The sequence below is a fragment of the Toxorhynchites rutilus genome, chromosome 2 (assembly GCF_029784135.1).
Source record: "Toxorhynchites rutilus septentrionalis strain SRP chromosome 2, ASM2978413v1, whole genome shotgun sequence".
Taxonomy (NCBI): Eukaryota; Metazoa; Arthropoda; class Insecta; order Diptera; family Culicidae; genus Toxorhynchites; species Toxorhynchites rutilus.
In genome coordinates, this window is record NC_073745.1 from 285,202,680 (window position 1) to 285,219,865 (window position 17,186).

The following is a 17,186-nucleotide window of genomic DNA, read 5'->3' on the forward strand; positions in this document are numbered from 1 at the left end:
ATTCATACCTTTTCTGGATTATAACACTTACAAATATTGTAAACATCATGCTTGCACAACATTTGTATCAGATTTACATTGCTTAACCATTAAATTAACGCATTTCGATGACCTCAATTCTGATCATGAGTTGTCCAATTCACTAATGTTGTTTTGTCCACATGATTTCTATGGCAACCGCTTGGCGCGCTGCATTTTGTTTATTGTGTCCTTCGCGCATAGCACAAATAAAGTTTCTTTATGTTGAGTGTCTTGAGGTGAACACTTTAAAAATGCCCAAGAAAATGCAATATTCTGAAGAAAGCCTAAATTATGAATGGATCAATATGATGACAGTAAACTCAAGCAATGATAAATGATCTACTTGAGAATTCGAATGTTTTTATTCAAAAATGGTTAGAAATCACCAATCACCATGAAAACATTCGAATTCTCAAGTAGATGTTGCATTTATCATTGCGGACAAACCATGATCATTTTTTGGACAAACCATGATCAGAGATGGTCAAACCATGATCATAACTCCTCTTTGAGGAAAATCGGTAAAAAGCATAAAATTTTGAATAATTTCAACGCCTTTAGTATTAGCAACTAGAGACTTGGGGCTTTTCAACAAACCCAAACTCGTATCGATTATATGTGATTTTCATGAAAAAAAATCGATTTGCATTTACTAGTTGCGTAAAAACATCCCAAATCGGACAAACCATGATCATTTACCCTACGTTTGATTAATTTCATCCCGGTGATCAATTTGCCCCCGGATGACGGTACAGAAGAAAAAAAAAGTAATGCAATGATTTTAACTTAAATCCGAGCTGTTCTTCCGTGTTTATTTTTTTCGTCCTAAATATTTGATTTGAATTTAACAAACGTGAATTTCTCAATTTAATATCTGTAGTTTTTTACGTCCAATTTTTATTTTTTATTTTTTACAGAATTCAGTATTTCATTTCATGAATTTTATAGCGACTGCTTGACGAAACTGACCACTTTCTTTTACATGTATGAGCACCATGCATTCATGCAAATTTAATAACTTAATTAATATAAAAGAAAAACTATATACCTTTCCATAACTTTGAAAAATATAGTAAGCAACGCCGCTCCCTTTCGTTTTCGCTCTACCCATGACGTATACGAGTTACGCTCATCAGCATTAAGTACGGGCAAACCTTTTTCTGTGCGAATTTTTTTTGTGTGATTTTCTGTTCTAGTGCGTTATTTTTGTGCGGTATATGAAAAGAAGCATTTTTGACGAAGTTTTAATGATGTTTTATATGCGAAAAAAGCATATTGAAGGAAATCGAACGGTAAACGGCGTAGATTTGAGTGATTTTCTTGGGGAAACTTTTCTTATGAGGTTCCTATCTACGACCCAAAAAAAATTTTTTTTTTCAAATGGTGTACCGAACACGATTTTTTAAACCTACTGGTGAAGTTTTGTATGATTGTTTAAGCGATTTTTGGGTGCAGCCACTAAAAAGGTTTGTCTGTGTAAAAAATACCTTCTAAACAAATATAGCCGTAAATTGTACATTTGGGTGAATGTTACTTTCGGGTAAATGTCGAATTATGGTAAATGTTCATTCGGATATTTGTTACTTTCGGGTGATTTGAATTCGGGTAACTGGCTTTCGGGTGAATATGACACAATCGAAAACTTACCCGCTTTTGTACTGCATTAGGGAACAGTTATAAAAATTAGTTATTCATGATTCAGATTATGATGAACAATTAATTGATGATGATGAATAAATCAGAAAAAAATCCGTTGAAAGTTAATCTGGAACATTTAAATTTCAGCCTCGTACTCTTAGTAAATATTTAGTTCTTTATACCAGAACCGTGTGCAAAGTTTCACCCACATCTAGAATAGTCGGGTTTGGCCTAAACTGATTCTAAGACGGGGATTTATTATTGAACTAAAATATCAATAATAACGCTATGGATACACATTCGAAATTGTGATTACCATGAAACTGGTTGCAGTACAGTTACAAAAAAATGAACAACGCTATCTTTTCTGACCCCTTAAAAATATTCCAAGCATCAAAACAAAAAAGATGTTCTGTGAGAGGTATTCGAATATTAGAAAAGGTAAAAGTTTTGGTCATAACTCTCGGTAAAAGTTTTACCGGTGTTCACCGGCAAGCGCAAGAATCCCTCTTTATCCGCCTCTACCGGAACCAACCTCCGTTTGTTTTTCCTCCTCTCAAAAATAGAAGTGTAAGATCCTGGGAAGTACTTCGCCCAACGCCCTATCTATTCCTTGGAGCAAATGCAATTTGTGTTTTGCTTTTACGGAAAATCACTCTCGGCTCCCAGAGGGGAATTACCATAGCGCGTAGCTTCCTATCTGCATTGTTTTGATTCCCTCGTTTGATGCTTGTTTTCGCATCGAATTTTACCGCCTCCACAAATACAAACACTTCTCTTCGACGGAGAAAAACTCGCTCTGATACTCCTCTGCCATGGCATTTAATTCTTTATCTTGCGTTCTCTTCCATCCCCAATAGATTTCTCTATGGTAACCAAATTAGACGAATACCCGAGGGCGCCTTCGAAGGACTGACATCCCTGAAACGCCTCCGGCTCGATGACAACCCACTGGAATGCGACTGTTCACTGTTGGGCTTCCGCAAGATGCTACAGGACGCGCGGAAAACGTTGCTAGTCACCACTAATTGTGCCACACCGGAAGCCATTGCGGGCAAAAATCTGCTCGATCTGACGGAGGAGGATTTTCACTGCAGTAAGTTTAGTTTGGTGTTTTGAGTCAATCATTGCCGGAAGTAGTTTGTTTTAACATCAATAAACCAGTCTCAGACACCATGAGAGACTCTCCATGCATAAGTTAAATTACATTGAAAAACTGTCCACAGAAAACTTCAGTATATCAGTTTAAACTTAAAGAAAATGAATGTTTCTAGACCGATATAACCGTCATCAATCTTAGACGACATCCGCCCACTCAATTAGAAAGTCACGCAGGAAAAAGCAAACACCAATTTAACTCCCACAAAATGCAGAATTCGATTAGACATCAAATCGTCTTATTTTCCGATACATTGAAATAATCGCCCCCAAACCATTCGAAGCTGAGTCGGATAAAATAAGGCAAAAACGATTCACTTTCACTCTTCCCCCCCTGTGGAGCATCCAATTGCTCGTTCTTCCTTCACTGACCGTTAAATGGAAGTCTTATCAATACACATCTATGTGAACATTTTTCGTCTTTCGTTTTCCCCCCTCGCAGGCAAGCCGGAGATTGTGACCGAACCCAAAGATATCGAGATAAGCTACGGACAGACGGCGGTGTTCACATGCAAAGCCGTTGGTGACCCCCGACCGGAAATTGTGTGGATGCTGGACTCTAACGAGATCCATTCGGACGATACACGGATTAGCGTCCTTCCGGACGGCTCGTTGCGCATTAACGAGGTAACCGCTGCGGACGCCGGCCACTACGAGTGTATGGCGAAAAATAACATGGGCGAAACGCACTCCCGGCCGGTTCAGATGACGGTCGACAACGAGGTGGTCGAGACGGACGCGGAGGCGCCGAAATTCATCCAGACACCACCGGCGGAGGTGACGCTGCTCGAGGGACAACCGATTGCGCTGCACTGCGTTGTCACCGGTAAGTGTGTCTGGACGTTGAATCGGTAGTAATTGTAAATCAATTACAATTGGTCTGTAAGATTGTTTTTATGCTGATTTTATTTCCGCTATTTCTGTGTCTCTCTCAGGAGCACCGACGCCGAGCATATTATGGAAATTCAATAACCAGAACGTTCAGAATGGTCGCATCAAGCTGTTTGGGAATGGTTCATTGATCGTGTCGGAGGCCACGCTCGATGACGGAGGAATATACAGCTGCTATGCAGGAAATGCGATCGGAAATGCTTCCGTCAATGCAACCGTTCACGTCAATGGTAAGTGCGGCGAGGCGGACAAACAAATAAATCGGATTTTATCCGCGAATGCAATTGCAATTGTTTCTCAATAGGATGCGGTGGGATGCTTTGTGGGGTTGCTGCCTAATTGGTGGGTGACAGCAGAACTAAAATCAGTTCGCTTGAATTAGTTAATATTTTTAATGTCGGTAGTTATCATATTAATTACTAAATTTCAATTAATTTCAATTGATTCTTTTCCAATAAATATTCTGCACTCATAGATTCCTGTTTGATTGCCAATTTGAATTGCATAATTCGTTGTCATAGCCAAAATCGTGTCGTGACCTGGTTGGGGGTCGGTGGCATTGGTTTGCTGTAGTATTCTAGCATGGCTAACATGTTGTCAAATAATTCGTGTATGCTTGTGTTATTTGCAAACCACATATTATTGCAACAGGTCACGACTGTGCACAGTGTTCATTAATTCCTTTAAGACCATCTCCACAATAAAATTTTTTAATCTATAAATAGATAAAGATGATTTAAGATCAAGTGATGAATGATTCCAGTAAATAATATCTCTCACTAATATTAATTGTCAGTAGTGAACAGATGAAAGCTAAGGAATTGTATACACTCATGGTCCTCGTTGCCTCTCACGCTGAATTTTCTCAAATAGGTACATATTATGAAATTTATTCATGCTCAGAACACATAAAATTTTGAAAAACTACATCCTTTTAAGCGTTTCAAGCCGTTATAGATTTTACCACATTGAGTATTTATAAAATTATTCCAAGACAAATTGCTCTAAAAACTCTAAAGAATTTATCTGTTTATATATATCGTATAACGATAAATTTCTTTAACAAAGGGGCTGTCCACATACCACGTGGACAACTTTAGGGAGGGTGGGGATTACGAATATGTCCACGCTTGTCCACGGTGAGGGGAGAGGGGGTACACAATACATCCACGTGGACACTAATAAATATTTTGAAAAAAATATATATCTGTATTCAATAACATTGGGTTGGGGAAAAAGAAATGTCGTATATTGTCAATACAGGTAAACTTCGATATACCGTACATTTTACCTCGATATAACGTACACATGATCAAAGTCTAAAAAAATATTTTTTAAATATTTTTTTTCTGAAAGAACAATAGATTCTCTGTATTTTGATACTAAAGCTTGTGTTGTAACTTTAACCAATCCCGAAATACTACTGTTTTGTGATTCCGGATTCTAAATGAATCAAACTTCAATCAACAGAACGAAGGGAAACATCATGAGAAAAGTTGGCTTCGTCTTCCTATTGATTTTATTCATCAACCTTACTCAAACAGCAACACAATAAAGTAAAATAAGCTACGTTTCAGAGTTCTTTATTATGCTTCGATATAACGTACATTTCGATACAACGTACAATTTTGAAAGTAAAATGTACGTTATATCGAAGTTACCCTGTACATATGAAGAATAAAAAAGCATCGCCTGTTGGGGGTGATTTAAAAACATCCGACTAGAGGGAGATACTTATTCATTGATCGTTGAATATGATTTTTTACCATCCCTGGTTTCGACTGTCACTTTTTTGCAAATGTCTAATATTATAAATTATAGGCTGTATTGATACCAGTAAATGATGTCAAAATGAAGTCTATATTCGTACAAATTCTAGCACTTACCATAAAAGCAACAAACAAAATACAGGGAAACTTCGATATAACGTACCCTCGATATAACGTACACATTTCCAAAGTGTGGAGGAAAAAAAATTCCAATATTTTTTCCTGATAGAACAATGAATTATCTGTATTGTAATGCTAAAACGAGTTTTGTACCTTCAATCAATCCCGAAATACAGCTGGTTTTGTGATTGCGGATTCTAAATGAATCAAGTTTTAATCAACAGTTCGAAGGGAAACATCATGAGAAAGGCTGGCTTCGTCTTCTGATTGAAGTTATTCATTAACATTAACATTAAAACAGCAACACAATAATGTATTATAGACTACGTTTGTGAATACTTTATTATGTTCCGATATAACGTACAATTCGATACAACGTACAATTTTGAAAGTGAAATGTACGTTATATCGAAGTTTACCTGTATATGGCAACACTTAAACATATCTTGTGTTGTACTTATCCCATCGTGTTATACTAGACGGCTATTTAAAGACGACAATCTGTGCTACAAGCGTCGTTTTGACAGTGTTGTGATTGTCCTTTTAGCGCGTCAAAGATGGAGTCCACCAAGCAAGAAGTTCGCCATATTTTACGTTTTCACTATCTGCGAGGTAAACTTCAACAAAGGGAAAATTCGTGTAGTTTATGGACCCGATATTGTAACGATTCGCACAGCACAGCGTTGGTTTGATCGATTTCGTTCTGGTGTAGTGGCTATCGAAGATACACTCCGTACTGGTAGGCCAATCGTCGTGGAAACCGATAAAATCGTTGGAATCATCCAAGTAGACCGGCATGTGAGCACTCGCTCGATTGGCCAGGAACTGGGTATAGACCATAAAAAAAACGAAAAAACGCAAAAAAATCTTTTAGACCGAATCAATGCCTGCGATGCACTGCTGAAACGGAACGAACTCGACCCATTTTTGAAGAAGATGGTGACTAGTGATGAAAAGTGGATCACGTATGACAACCTATAGCGAAAAAAGTCGTAGTCGAAGCGCGGTGAGCCGGCCCAAACCATCGCCAAGCCAGGATGTCAATCCAGGAAGGAAGACCAGGAAGGTTTTGCTGTGTGTTTGGTGGGAATCATCCACTATGAGCTGCTCAACTATGGCCAGACCCTCAACTCGGTTCTCTACTATGAGCAGCTTAACCGTTTGAAGCAGGCGATTGACCAGAAGCGGCCAGAAATGATCAATATGAATGGTATTGTTTTCCACCAGGACAACGCTCGGCCTCACACATCTTTACTGACCCTCAAGAAGCTACGGGAGCTCGGATGGGATGTTCTATTGCACCCACCGTATAGTCCGGACCTGGCTCCAAGTGATTATCATCTCTTCCGGTCCATGCAAAACGCTCTTAGTGATACTAAGTTGGCCTCAAGAGAAGCTTGCGAAAACCGCTGTCTGAGTTTTTTGCAAATAAGGAGGGGGGATAATAAAGTTGCCTTCTAAATGGCAACAAGTTTGCGAACAAAACGGCGCATATTTGACTTAAATTGAGTAATTTTAAGTATGTTAAATAAAGCGTCAAATTTCGATCAGAAATACGACATTTATTTTTCCCCAACCCAATATTAGGTTGGAGAAAAAGTAATCCATTATTTTTGGGTGAAATTCAAAACTATTCTAAAAATGCTTCGGATTGTCCGATTTGGGTTAAATATGTACCGTTTTATAGTAAAATTTGTTGCCATTCTAAAGGTAGCTTCATAATGTCGCTATCATAGAGGTCTTGGTCCTTATTGGCGAAAAACTTAAGTAATAGATTTCTACATTCTTCTCTTGATCCCAATTTCTCATCACTCTGGAAATTTTGCAAAGCGAGAGAAAGGTGGTAATCGTTTGGTGCCAGATCCGAACTATAAGGTGGATGCATTTAAACATTCCACTCAAGGAATTGTGTGGCCTTGCATTGTTCTGATGGAACACAACACCTCTTCTGTTCTGGCCAATTCTGAACACGTTTCTGGTCAAACGCTAGCTTCAAACGATTCATTTGTTGACAGTAAAGATCTTAATTTAGTGTACTGCACTAAAATAAAAAATAAAAAAAACATTTCTTTTTATCCCTTTTGTTTATTTTAGGCTCATTAGCATTTTAGCTGTAACAGAGCCGAATTTTAATCGTGTACATGTCACATGTTTATCATATCTATAATTAGAACATTACACAGTTGCCTTTTTACGGCGTTAGAGTATTCCCTTCTATACCATTGCATATGGTACACATTTACACAGCAGCCATTTGGGCCGTAAGAGTTTTCCTTCTGTTCTTCCATTATCGAGTTAGACAGGACAGCGGAGACAGTTGATTGATCATTGTTGAGTTATTTATAGAACATCAGCCCGATGTGTCTTGCAGAGCAGAGCAGTTGTATAGATGAATCGATCTTATTTCGACCGTGGATCTATCTCCATCGCTGATGATTGTTGCGTGGACGTAGTTATTCTGTAACAACACAAAGATGATCAATGAGGGCCCTGAGTTTTATACTCACGATCGATCGCTTACTAAGCGAACGCGCAACCAATGTGGCTACGGAGACCCCCCAACATTTTTTTTTTTAATTTGAAAAATTTTAAAAATAAATTGAGTTGCACGTATTTTACTGTGGCAGTATCGGCACCATAAACATCATTCACAATTTCAGCGGCCCGGCTTGCATTTATAAAAAAAAGTGTGAAATGTACCGATTTTTCTCTTTGTTGGCCTCCATTGTTAACATTGTTAATTACGCGAGATATTGATCACTGGCGCCAACTATCGAGAAAATAATGGATAACTTTTTCCCCAACCTAATATATGAAAAATAGTCTACATTTCCAGGAAATTTATTCATAATTATGAGTAAAAGACTCATCTCATAGTAGAGCGCGATATACGTATATATTTCTTCATATATTTGAAATGCTGAATTTGTATTATGGGAGTATTGCACATGAGTAATATTGAAAATACACGACATTTTTTTCAATGTTCCGATTCAGCTTCCGCTGTCAATGTAAAAATCGCTTAGTTTATGTTTTTCAAGAACTCGAACAACAATTTTTTTCCCGGGGAAAGTCTCACTAGCAGCGATACTGTTCTTCAGTGAATTGTAATATTTTCTGGAATACGATTCTAGTTATTGGGTTGTCCAGCAAGTTTGTATGCGCAACTGATGATAATCGAATCGAGACGCTGACCAAGAATAATCCTCGGTATACGACACATCTAGCAGGATCCTTACAAGCATTCATGTCCATGAGCACCTGGTGAAGCTTGAAACGCTACAATGTATGAGTTCCACACTTTTCCAAAACCAAAACATTAAATGGATCGCATCTCCATCAACAACTCGCATTCTAAACGCAATGAAAACTCGCAGTTTGAAGCAAATCGTGACAGGTGAAGAAAAATATAATCATTTACAACAATGTTGAGCGAAAACAAAACATTTTTGAGGTGAGCGAAATGCGAGATGGAAAATGAAAGGTGGGAAGATTTTTTAAATCTGTGACGTCACAGATTTTGTTTATGTATGTTACTTTTCTTATAATAGCCCACTACATAGGAAAAGTGTTGTTATTAAAAGTAAAAATAAGCAAATGATATGAACGATCTATTTTTTCCCTAAATCAATGCTAGCGTTGAAAATCATAAGGTCCCGACATTCTAACAGAAACTGAAATTTTAATATTTTTGAAGTGTTCTAAACTTAATTTCAATTCAATTTTACTTCTCGTTACGTCGACCAAAACGTTAACGAACAAAGTCAGAGTCACATAAACTTTTGTTCCTTTGGTGGATAAACATTTGACAGAGCATGGGAAAAAGGTTGCAAGTCATTTCATGTAAAATGAACTTGAAAAATAAATTTAATTGCTGCGTATAACTTAGATTGAGACAAAAAGTTTTCCGCTTGCGTCTTAGTTTTAGACGACTGAAGTTTTCAGCACCCTAATTGTGAAAAAGTAATTACAATTGCTGACAAAAGTCAAACTTCCATGAAGTTGCTCTAGAATCCAAACATAGTAGACATTAAAAATTAAATTAAACATTTTATAACATTTTATGATATGTTTTGTTTTTTTTTGTTCATAATTCGAAAAATATGATTTGGAAATCTGTAATTAGCTTCTGTACATCCTCTTTCAACGTTATTCGTTTGCACATTCAATTTTGTACCATTTGAGTAACTGACTGGTATGCCTGATATGTGAACTTCCTATCTTCCTGGCTACTAACACAATCGAAGTTCAACACGACTAAAACCTGTGAATCTTCCCACCTTCTATCCTTCATCTCGAGCGAAATGAACCATTATTAGATATCTCTCCTCCTATATCTTGTGGGGTAGGAGGGAAATGCTGCATTATGAGCTTCTACCAAACAATCAATCGATAAATTCCAACAAGTACTATTCTCAGTTAATCCGATCAAAATCGGCAATAAACAATAAACGTTCATATTTAGCCTATGTGTCCTCTTCTAGAATAACGCCAAACCTTATGTTTCTTCGACAGCCCGCCAAAAATTCTTAGAGTTTCTTAGAGACGGATAGCTATCATCAGATATTGCGTCTTCTGATTATAAAAAAAAATATTTAAGGTCAAGAATCATTGGATTGCTTAGTTTTTTGACGAGGAAACAAAGAAGTTCTGCTGTTATGGATTTTACAAATTGTATGAAGGATGCCGAAGGATTGTGGAACAAAACGGTGCACATAGAATCGAATAAATGAAATTGCATTGACTTATATCTATTAGATTGACCGGCTATTTTATAGTTGAACTCGCGAAATATACATGTGACAACAAAACATGTTTATATCATCAAAGGCATGATAATATCCATATCGATTTTTATACACCTGCTGTCTTGCTTCGAGAATCAGTTTTTCTTCAATGTTTTCCAATAATTGAATTCCAATAACGAAGCATTTGATTTCATTGTCTGATTTTCATAAAACTCAAACAGTTCAGCCAGCTTGCGTCGATTTTTGATAGAAAATGTCCGAGATTAGATTCACTTGTGATGTAAATATAATAAATGTAATAAACGTAAATATAATGTTGTATAACTTGATCATAACGCAAATGAAATTCGGAAGAAAACAAACAGCAATACTGGTTGTTATTCCCCAAAGCTGTTCAAAGAATTGAGAAGAAACCGCTACTATTAATCAAGTTTACATTTTTAAAATGTAAAAAAAATAAGATAAAGACTGCCAACAACATAAATTTGAATTTAGACACAAATTTCGCAATTTTTTTTCCAAGAAATGGTGAAATGTCCACGTGGACAACAGCGGGAGGGGTTTAGAAAATGTCCAGAAAAAAAAATTATGTCCACGTGGTATGTGGACAGCCCCAAATTTATTGATATACTACTCGAAACCAAAAAATCCGGATACATTAATCAAACGGTATTTTGAGTAATTTTTCTTCAAAATTCCCCTAAATCTAGTTGGGAGTGTATAGAATCACAGTAAGCATTGGTTAAGTTCAGGCTATTTGAATCTCGGTCGATCCACTCGAAAGTTAGCAAAGCTTTCGAATTTTCCTAAAAGACTCCCGAAGCCAACGGATTCTAAAACACATGCGAAAGCAGTGGAGCTTTTCCGGTTCTTCAAAACTTCACAGTCTTCGCTAGTTTTCGACTATATTGACCGCTAGTGGGTGCGATCGATAAGTTGGAATTAATCAACAACTATTTGATGGAATGGGAATCGGATACGGAATACAGATGTTGGTTTTGAACTGTTCCACCGCAAATGACGATTTTTTTTATTTTTTTATTGGGCTCAAAAGGACAATTTGCATAATCGACTCTAGTCTTTTGAGCCTTTTGAGAAGGGCCTAAGCAAAGATTGCTTGATTTTTTTGCAAAAACATAACTCAGAAACGATCGGTCCAATTGACTTGGTGTCTTCCGCAATGTTTAGGTTATTATTGGGACTATGTGGAGAAAGTATGCACTGTTTAAATTGACTTGGTGTCTTCCGTATTATTGGGACTGTGTGGAGAAAGTATGCACTGTTTAAAAAACAGGAAGTGGGTTATATCTATGGTATAACCGCAAGGGTGACGTAGGACTATCGTTGATTTAGAGATCATTTGTTTGAAGTTGAATCTAAATCCATTCTGAATGAATGTATAAATGAATATTTGGGGGCCTTCGTAAACAAGAGCGTTACGTTGGAGGCACAAGGTTTTATGCATCCAATATAGGATACGAAAAACCTTGTTCTGAAGAAGAATCTTCAGAAGCTTTCCTGCTAACTGTACTTGATTGACAAATCACAAACCCAAATGTATTACATGGATATTTTATGGATAGAAAACATTAAAATAAACTCTTTCGCTTGAATGTAATTTTCAATTCCAAGGGGAACTGGCAGATTATTTTCAGTAACGATTAGATATTTCCACATTTTCCTCGATACTGGAAGCTCACCAGTGGTTAATGCTAATTCGATAACCATCTGTTAATAGCACTTGCTTGAAACATATTTGGTCACAGTGTTACATGGATAGAAAGCATTCAAATAAACTCTTTCACATGAATGTATTTTTAAATTCCCAGAGGAACTGGCAGATTATTTTCCAGCAATGATTAGATCTTTCCGGAACTTTCTCGATGCTGAATGGCATCCAAACGGAAAGAATTCTGCGCGTGTATGTGTCGATCCTTCGCCGTCCACCTCCTCCAGCACGTTAGGCAACGATGTTGTCTTGTCGATGTCCTCACGAAAAATGAATGTGTCCCACCACCAGAATATCGCTTAAGTATGCTTTTTGTGTGTGATTGAAGGTGTGGTTTACGATGGCAATTTGGAAGGCAAACTAGAGGGGAATGAACTCTCTGAGCTCGAAACTTTCGGCGACTGAGCAATAATCGATTGCGTACGCATACAATATTGGATACGTAAATATCCTACTGATGGGGAAGAATAATCTTCAGAAGCTTTCCTGCTAATTACACTTGGTTGAAAAATTACAAAATCAAACGTATTTGATCGCTGTGTTATATGGTTAGAAAACATTCAAATAAACTCTTTCACATGAATGTATTTTTAAATTCCCAGAGGAACTGGCAGATTATTTTCCAAAAATGATTAGATCTTTCCGGAACTTTCTCGATGCTGAATGGAAAGCCAAACGGAAAGAATTCTGCGCGTGTATGTGTCGATCCTTCGCCGTCCACCTCCTCCAGCACGTTAGGCAACGATGTTGTCTTGTCGATGTCCTCACGAAAAATGAATGTGTCCCACCACCAGAATATCGCTTAAGTATGCTTTTTGTGTATGATTGAAGGTGTGGTTTACGATGGCAATTTGGAAGACAAACTAGAGGGGAATGAACTCTCTGAGCTCGAAACTTTCGGCGACTGAGCAATAATCGATTGCGTACGCATACAATATTGGATACGGAAATATCCTACTGATGGGGAAGAATAATCTACAGAAGCTTTCCTGCTAATTACACTTGGTTGAAAAATTACAAAATCAAACGTATTTGATCGCTGTGTTATATGGTTAGAAAACATTCAAATAAACTCTTTCACATGAATGTATTTTTAAATTCCCAGAGGAACTGGCAGATTATTTTCCAAAAATGATTAGATCTTTCCGGAACTTTCTCGATGCTGAATGGAAAGCCAAACGGAAAGAATTCCGCGCGTGTATGTGTGTGTAGCGATGTCTTCCCGGGGAACCGTTTGTGGCATCAGTCTCCTCCTGATGGATTCCCTTCTGGCCTAGGGTGCACAAACAGGTGACACCGTTCATCCGCGCTTTCATGATAAACGAAGAGCTTCACCACAACATCGACAACACGCTTCCATCGCTGTTCAATTAGAACTGAGTGGATTTCCGAGCGGCGCTCGCTTATATACCGATTGGTGATTTCAATAGCTTGTTTTGAAAGCAATTTTAAGACTATTGAAACAAGTTTTTGGATCAAAAAGTAACAAGTATAGAACGCGTAGACATTTTATCTTTCGAATGAAATGTTTATCATACCATTTCGTTCAGTTGTTTAAGAGCTATTAACGCTCAAAATCTCGGTCTCTGGCGTAACGCTTTCGTTTTCGAAACTTTGATTTTACACCCCGGTATAGAAATGAAAGACGTAGTCCTACGTCAAAAAAATCACGTTTTATTTCACGATTATATCACTGTGCGTTTTTATCACGTCTCGTTCATTCTTCTTGAATGGCGTTAACGGTTCCCTGTGGAACTTTTACCGTCTCAACGTATGCATTAACTAGCGTCATTTATTGATACTTATTTGAGATTTCTTAAGCCAAATAACACGCCTTGGACGTATTCCGAGGGGCAAGCTCTAGAATACGCGTGACCACAGTGCAAGTCGAAGGAAATTTCTCTGACTAGAAAATCCCACGGCCAGAACGGGAATCGAACCCGAACACCCGGCATGATAAACGTCTCGTTCATATCACTCTCGAATTTATCACTGTGAATGTTTCACTTATATACCGTTTTTCGAAACATAAGAAATCATATGGAAAGTTCAACTTTTCGTCTAATTATTGAAAAAAAAATTTCAGTTTAATTATCAATAAACTGAAAAAAAAAATTTTTTTTTCGAAAGCTTTTCATATTATTTTTATAATTGCTAATTAAACAAATATGGGTTATTTTGATTTATTCGATTGCATGGAAAGATGTGCACAGTTTGCACCGCTTCCTGTTGATTCATGTATGAGACAGTAGTGGAGTATTCTATTACGTCAATTGTCCCATTTCAAGGTAGGCTATAGGTGATGCATTCTTGTGGTAGCTTTTGTGAATTCAAGTTTGTATTTATTCCTGTGGATCGTCAAGTAGGCTTATTCAACTAAATGAGAAAAAACTATCAGAGTGCGAATAGAACTGATCGTGGTATTTTTTTAAAATAGTGCTTGTTTTTTAATGGGGCCGTAAGAAGAATGTTATAGGAAGTGACCACCTCTGGGTCAATGCTGTATAACAACATATACCAGAAAGAGGGAGGCAAGAAAATATAATAATAACAATTTATAATTTTGTAGCTTTACGAAAGGGACGGATGTTTTGAAAAAAAAAACAAATGTAAAAATTTGAATGGAGTTATCTGAAGTAATTAGACGGGTGGGTAATGTCGGGGACATAACCGGAGTGACGTAGGACTATACAAAGGGGACAGCTTTCGTTAAATATATATTTTAAATATATTGTTTTATTTTCTTCTCCTACGTGAATACCTACCTATCTACCTGAAAAATGGAGTAGTTTACTGTTTACTCTTTATGAATATGTTGATGGTTCTGAAAAGAACCTTTGGTGTTGTGTTTTTGTTATCACTCGATATTCCCATCTTGTTCGGTTAAACCTTCCTGTTTTGCTATTGCGTTTGCCACTCGCCACAGCTTTCACAGTTGGAAAATTTCTTCCCATCCAGCTTGTGACATGTTGTTCAGTAAATTACATTTAATGTGACGTGCCGGAGAAACACTTTGCCACTCACTGAAACTAATTGTTGCCTTGATGAGCGCCGAACCGAAGCTGCTCTGTTCTTGATGCGGGTTTTCTGATTGTCGTGAGCAGCTTTGCAAACCAACTCGAGCACTCCGACGGCCGAAACTCTATAATCGCTGTTAGGTATACTGGTGCTCCGGCACCAATCCGTTCGGCCTAGTTACCCTTGCGGAGCAATCAGTGAATGCGACCAACAGGGAACTGCACACCTGCACGGTTCGAGTGAGACTTTGCCTACCCCTTAACTTGTCATCCTTTGTTACGTCCACGATGCCGATGCCGTACAACCACACGGGTTTACGGTTTGAAAGAAAATAAGATATTTTTTTGGGGTCCGCGTGTTTTATACTCTAGCGGTACCCACTCAGGATAGGATAGAGACAAATCGGCAGACTCAGCCAGAGGAGCGAGTCCAACGAGACGAACGAATGAGCGTTAAAAGGGAGCGATGGCAAAAAAATACATTCATTACGATTTGTTCGCTCGTTGAATTCACATGCAGGCTAAAAAGGGTCCTTTTCAGGATCACAAAATTATCTTCAATCTAAAGAGTTTATTGTTTTGTTATCCCTCGATATTCCCATCTTGATCGGCTAAACCTTCCTGTTTAGCGATTTGTTGCCACTCACCACAGCTTTCACAGTTGGAAAATTTCTTCCCATCCAGCTTTTGACATGTTGTACAGTAAATTACATTCAATGCGACGTGCCGAAGCGCCACTCAGTGTCGCATTGGAGGCGATATTAACCTGTAATTGAACATTTGCGATGACAGTGGTACAGTGTCGACTTTCAATGTGGGGTCATACTTTTGGATCTCTATGTTTACAAAAATGTCCAACTAAGTAAGTCGCATTACATATCCGTCCAATTAGCTAAATGTCGAACTAATTGTAAATTACTGTACTTTCAATCTGGAAACAATTTAAGAATAGGTGAAAATTGAATAATCAGGCAAGTCCCCAACTATCAATAAACACAGAACAACTGCCAAATTCACATACTCATCAGATCCTGGCAAACAAATTATGAAAAAATCAATTTGTGTTTTATTATTATTTTGGATCAGTGCCACAAATTATCAAAATCTGTTCACGAATGAAGACATTAGCTTTTTCCCAGTGTCGGATGAATTCTCTTCTGTTGAAACTCAACACAATAACTGTCAGAATGAGTATAACACAAGAGTCGAGACGCGTGAGCTTTGTCAAGTATATTGATCGAATAGAGCATGAACGAATTTCGGAAAGCCTTCCATTACTGTCAATAATTTCAGGTGATTATCACGAACGTTAAGTTGATCTTCATCACTTGCAGTGAACTTCTACTGAAAACGTGTTTGATTTCCATATTTAGAAACAAAGGAATCCGGAGAAGGCAACATTAGCTTTCGTTGAGAATTGAACTCGCGATCTTTAACGTGGAGGGTACGATCCATTCCCGTTTCCGTTTTCGCTTTATATGATCTTTTACTATCGCCATTTCGCTCTGACACGATCCTAGTTTCTAACACTTTCTTCATCTAACTCCACTTCACTAACTCCATTTTCGGTCCCTTAGGGCGGCTTTCAATGAACCGGAAGCCACTATCTCTTTCTCCAAAATGGCATCGGAATACGATACTCGACTTCCGCTGTTTAAGCCCTTCCATCCATTACCCATATCGTAGGGGTTTTTTATGATTGCTAGTCATTCATAGCCAGTATCATTAAACCGGAAATCAAAACAAGATTATGTTCGTTTTTCGCTCGTCTGTTATTGTCACCCATTGCCCATATAATTGGGGTGTATGCCATTTCTGGCCAATCGGTAGTAGATTCATAAAATATAGCTAGAGTTATACCATATTCCATTGCCGAAGTCGCCAAAAACAAGAATTTTTTATAATAAATGGCTATCCTTTACCATTAATCGATTTCACTCTCAATTTCGACGTTACGAATATCATGGCGAAAATAAATATGCAAATGAAAAATGAACTTTATGGGAAGCTGATGTTGATGTTCATTGCACTGGTGTTCATTGATAGTGATGTTCCATATTTATCGACTCTCGCTTGAGCAGTAGGTTGTCAATAC

At 37.7% G+C, this 17,186-nt stretch overlaps 1 protein-coding gene across 8 annotated transcripts in view; it reads left to right on the forward strand.

Moving 5' to 3' along the window:
- LOC129765280 (peroxidasin) overlaps positions 1-17,186 on the forward strand; it is a 368,884-nt gene that overhangs the window by 170,212 nt on the left and 181,486 nt on the right. For all 8 annotated transcript variants that reach the window (XM_055765418.1, XM_055765419.1, XM_055765421.1 and 5 more), the window contains 3 exons: positions 2,520-2,755; positions 3,260-3,643; positions 3,753-3,938. In XM_055765418.1, coding sequence (XP_055621393.1) covers positions 2,520-2,755; positions 3,260-3,643; positions 3,753-3,938 — 806 coding nt within the window. The remainder of the gene's footprint in view (positions 1-2,519; positions 2,756-3,259; positions 3,644-3,752; positions 3,939-17,186) is intronic.